The sequence below is a fragment of the Pseudorasbora parva genome, chromosome 2 (assembly GCF_024679245.1).
Source record: "Pseudorasbora parva isolate DD20220531a chromosome 2, ASM2467924v1, whole genome shotgun sequence".
Lineage (NCBI taxonomy): Eukaryota > Metazoa > Chordata > Actinopteri > Cypriniformes > Gobionidae > Pseudorasbora > Pseudorasbora parva.
The window spans coordinates 742581-747500 of NC_090173.1; the positions used below are offsets into that span (position 1 = coordinate 742581).

At 44.9% G+C, this 4920-nt stretch overlaps 1 protein-coding gene across 1 annotated transcript in view; it reads right to left on the reverse strand.

Moving 5' to 3' along the window:
- Positions 1 to 1246: 1246 nt before the first annotated feature.
- The window catches only part of LOC137089707 (uncharacterized), a 10105-nt gene continuing 6431 nt past the window's right edge, over positions 1247 to 4920 (reverse strand). Inside the window, exons 5-7 of the mRNA XM_067453273.1 lie at positions 2605 to 2652; positions 2403 to 2483; positions 1247 to 2285 (exon numbers count right to left, since the gene is read on the reverse strand). Of these exons, the coding sequence (XP_067309374.1) occupies positions 2203 to 2285; positions 2403 to 2483; positions 2605 to 2652 (212 nt within the window). The 3' untranslated portion in view covers positions 1247 to 2202. The remainder of the gene's footprint in view (positions 2286 to 2402; positions 2484 to 2604; positions 2653 to 4920) is intronic.

The following is a 4920-nucleotide window of genomic DNA, read 5'->3' on the forward strand; positions in this document are numbered from 1 at the left end:
TGTTGTTCCAGCCGCGATGTGTGACAAAAATTGAAACCGTTTCTAAAATAGATCCATTGCGTCGCCGTCGCGGCTGGTTAGGACAAAAACTCGAAATGAACATGGAAAAGATACATTTTATCGCATGTCGCGGCGTTGTGTCGCGTGTAGTTAGCACAGGGTGCCTGTCTCTGTCTTGTTGTGTCCTCACACTTATCAGACATTTTCTGTTTGTCATTCATTCTCTTTATCATATAGTTACAGCTCTTTCTTTAACATCATCAGCTCCTCCTGTAGTTGTTAACTTCCTCAGATCTGTACGCATTTAAAAATCATTTAAAATTAATTGCACTTACAAGCCTAAACCTAATAACTGTGCTCTTGTAACCCGGCTGTGAGTGAAGGTGAAGTGTGTTAAAGTCATGATGAGGCTGATTCAGAAAAACAAACTAGGTGTCTTTAAAACGCTTTATTCTTGCTATAATGTCCCTCTGACATACAGACATAATCTGCAGTACAAGATGAGACAAGAAAGGGAAGTCACAGTCTCATATTTATAGGCCGCCCAGCGTCCTCAGTGGATGGGTGAGGGCTTCTTGATAATCAGAGAAAACACTCCTTACATGGTATTAGTTAAGATAAAACACTCCGGTTACTGACGTAACCTCAGGCTGAACGAGCATTGTGTGAGATATATATGCTTGTTCCTGTTATCTTAAGGACGAAGGTTATGTCAGTAACTGGAGCATTCCTCTTTGATACGGTTCAGTCGTATTACATGAGAGACTTTCTCTCTCTCGCTGTGGGGAGCGACTGCAAAACGCTGTGCAGCCGGAGCCCAGGAGCACTCAGTGACGAGGACAGGCTTCTAGAGTCAAGGACTCAGAATATCCAAAGGAAAACAGAAAAACCCAGATGTCGATGTTGTAGAACCTGATAAAGATGGACAGCGAAGACTAGCCGGTCACTGCACAGGTATCAGCCATGGATATTCCTCTAGACCAGACCCAAGAGGAGGTCATTCCTCTGGTGGAGTGAGCCCTCACTTTAATGGGGCACTGTAAGTCCAGAGACTTGTAGGATAGCGCTATCGCATCCACTAACCAATATGGGCCAATCTCTGCTTTGTAACTGGCAGCCCTTTAGAACGGCCTCTGAAGCACACAAACAGCTGCTCTGGTTACCTGATTTGGCTAGAGCCCTCAATGAGCACCCTAAGGGCCTGTACTGGACAGAGTGGGGTCTGTTCACCCTGAGCAGGCAGGAAGAGTCCACTGAGACAGCCTGAAAGTCACAGTCTCACTTGACCGATGTCAGAGCCAGCAGGAGACTGGACTTTAGTGACAGAGGTCGAAGGTCAGCTGTCTGAGTGGCTCAAACCGAGGGCATCTGAGTGCTCTCAAGGCAATGGACAGGTCCCAGGAAGGGACTGAGTTGGGACGAGGCGTGTTTAGCCTTCTGGCCCCTTTGAGAAATCTGACCTCCAGGTCGTGTTTCCCAAATGACTGGCCAGCGATAGGTGTGTGGTACACTGCAGTAGCTACCATGTATACTTTAGCCATCCAACAGCTCCTGAAGAAAAGAGAAAATGGACTCGATCTCACAGGATATGGGGTCTATAAGCCAGGCTGCTCACCAGCCGGAAAATATGGCCCACTTTTGTCTATAGAGGCGCCTGGTAGAAGGTGTCCTGGATCAGAGATCGTGTTCATGGCTGGCAAGTGACAGCACAGCTACAATCAGAAATGTTGCATCCGATGTCGCTGTTCTTTTAGAAGAAATGCTCTTCTGTGCTTTGGCTGAGTCAGCGGTGAGCTTGTGGGGGCGGCACCAGTAAATTCACAGATGTGAACCAATCAGGCTTCAGTATTTGGACAAAAAGCCGTTTCCCCATAGCGAGAGAGAGAAAACTCTTACACAATGACAGTGAACCGTATCGAAAGGGAACACTCCTTACATGGTATTTAGTCAGGATAAAACACTTCTTACATGGTTATGCAAGACAACTAGTAGTAATCATGCAAAATAAAAAAGGCTAAAAACAGGAATGAGCAGACATGATATGAAAATCACTCAATCAGCTTTTACACACAGTCTGAGTCTGTCTGTTACTGTATTTAATATTATATTTAAAGCAGTTTACATATGAAGCACAAGAAAATGACATTCAACACTGTAAGCAAATATCCATAAAACCCATAAAATGAAAATAAATCTGGCCTGTTAATCTCGCTCCAGCTCAGCAGTATTTTCTTGTAATATTGTAGGCATCTCTATTTCCTCTGGCCGCTGCGAGTCCTTCCTCCCTGTAAAATAAAGCCATTGACTGACCTCTGACCTCTGGTGTGTGTTTTTATCATGACTGCAGATTGATCCAGATCAGATGAGTGTGAATGATCAGATTGTGTGCGGCTCAAACTCACCAGCTCTTCTTGCACAGATGATCTGAAGAAGAATCACAGTAGGAGCAGCAAACACTGCCATCTCAACAATACTCACAATCACTGCAGGAAACATGAGAGGAAGAGGAGAAACTGAAGTCAAGGGGATTCAACTATGAACATTCACAGACTGACTGATAGTTTCAGTGATATAAAGCTGTCAGAATAAATCAACGTGTCGTACCTCTGATTAATAATGCAGCAGTCACACTGACTTCAGTTTCTCCTGGATCTGTGGATCATGTGTGTTAGCTCAGCTCAAACATAATGCAGCACATCATCATCATCATCATCATCATCATCATCATCATCATCATCATCACCATCATCATCATCATCACATTATAGTTGATCTTCACAGAAATGAGGAATAGGTACTGGTCTCTGTTACCCCTTTTCCACCAGAATGAAGCGGTGCTAGTTCAGAGCCAGTGCTAGTGTCAGTTCTAAGTTGGTTCGACTTGAGAGCCTTTAAGAACTGGTTTGGCTTTCCACAGGCTAGAGAGCCACCACAGAGCTATAGGTCTTACGGCACTGTATACGGCTCATCTTTCCCGCTAGCGGTGTAGCAATGCTAGAAAGGCAGCGGTAAATACACACACTCCAGGCTTGTTCCAGAAGCATCGGCGCTGCGCTACGCAGACCGATCCACGTATGATATCAAAATACCGCATGAGCGATTCAAAAGCATAAGGAGCCGTTTACTCTCGCTGTACTTTGATGTAATACGGCGATCGGTCTGCACAGCGCGCGGGCTGTGATCTCTGCTCTCATCACATTATAGCTGATCTTCACAGAAATGATGAATATGAGCTGGACTCTGTGTGAACTTCCTCTGTTCCACGAGTCTGTCATCTATTATTTACTTTTTACTTCATCCATTGCTACTCCTGCAACGCTCACTACTTCTGGGTTACGGTGCTACTTTCTGCTTAGCTACTGTTCGGACGCTCTTGCTTACTGCTCCGCGCTTTGCTCTATCGCTTCTATATTTTATCTCATAATTTTAACTTCAGCAAATCAACACAGTGCTCTAACAACAAAGCTTGACTTCAACGATAAAACTAGAAACTCTGTTGACTGGATTACTACAAAAAAGTGGAATATTTCATCCGACCAGCCTCTCGCTGCCATCAGCTTACATTCCGGAAGGGAAAACACAGCTGCCTACTATCGAAAGGATAAGAAAATGCCTCCTCTAGCTAAGGAATCTTCTTGCTGCACAAACTGCCACAGACTTTTATAAAGGATTGCAGTTCTTGAAACAAAGTTATTTGCGGAACCACCAAACCGGACGAATCACACAGCAGAGCTTCATCACGAACGCCCTCTGCACACAGCCGGTGAGTCCCGTAAGTTTAGTGCTACTCAACAGATAGAGAAACAAGAAACTGATCAACACACTAATCAATGATAATGAATGTGGGTGATGAATCCCCAAACGTAATGAATGTGATCGAACACAGATTGCATCAGCCCACAGCTAACACTAATGCTAACAGGCGCTCAAGGTCGAGCAGACAGAGGCCCTCAGAGCACAGCCGAGCCAAGGACTCTGATAGTGGGTGACTCTACAGTCAGAAACATTAGCAGCAGAGATACAACTACATGCTGCCTTCCACAAGCAACCATTTCTGATGTACACAGGGAAATTCAGAACATCCTGATAAAACATAAGACTGCCAATCGACTAATCATTCATGTGGGGAAGAACGATATTCAGAGAGAGCAGTCAGAACTCATGAAGTCGGACTTCAATGAACTTTTTGAAACACTTAGCAAACTGAAAGTTCAGCCGTTCATCAGTGGACCACTGCCAGCAAGAGGAACAAATAGATTCTCACGGTTGCTTGGGCTTAATACATGGCTGCAAAAAACCTGTAACATGAATGGAGTGAACTTCATTGATAACTTCAATCTCTTCTGGAGTCAGAGACAACTGTTTACATCAAATGGCCTCCATCCCAACAAACTTGGTGCAAGAGTGTTAAAGGACAATATTTATTTTTCCCTTCATCATCCTTCAGCTGTGTGTTTTAACCCACTCAACCTGATACAGAGTATGGATGACCACAGGACTTCATTTCAGCTCCTGAATGGACACTCGGTTGACACACCCCAAAAGGACAATGATAACACCATGCAGCCACAACAATTGCTCATGGACACACTCCCAGCTGAGCCCTGCCTACAGAGCTCACCACAGACAGACTATGATGGATAAGAACTGCTCCAAGATTCAGCACCCAAAGATGACTTTCTTGAAAATGGACAGGGAAGCCAGGACAACATACTTCAGCTTCCGATAACACCAGAGCAACAGCCCCTCTCACCGGACATGTCATTCCTCTCTCCAGCATCCCTGCATCTGGGCTTCTCAGAGAAAATGGAGGAACTGATATTTGTTGGAACTAGACTATCACACTCAATTGCTGCGAGCCCCCAGATATCAACCAAAAAGCATCAAGCCCCACAACCACCAAAGCCTGTGGGCCCAGCT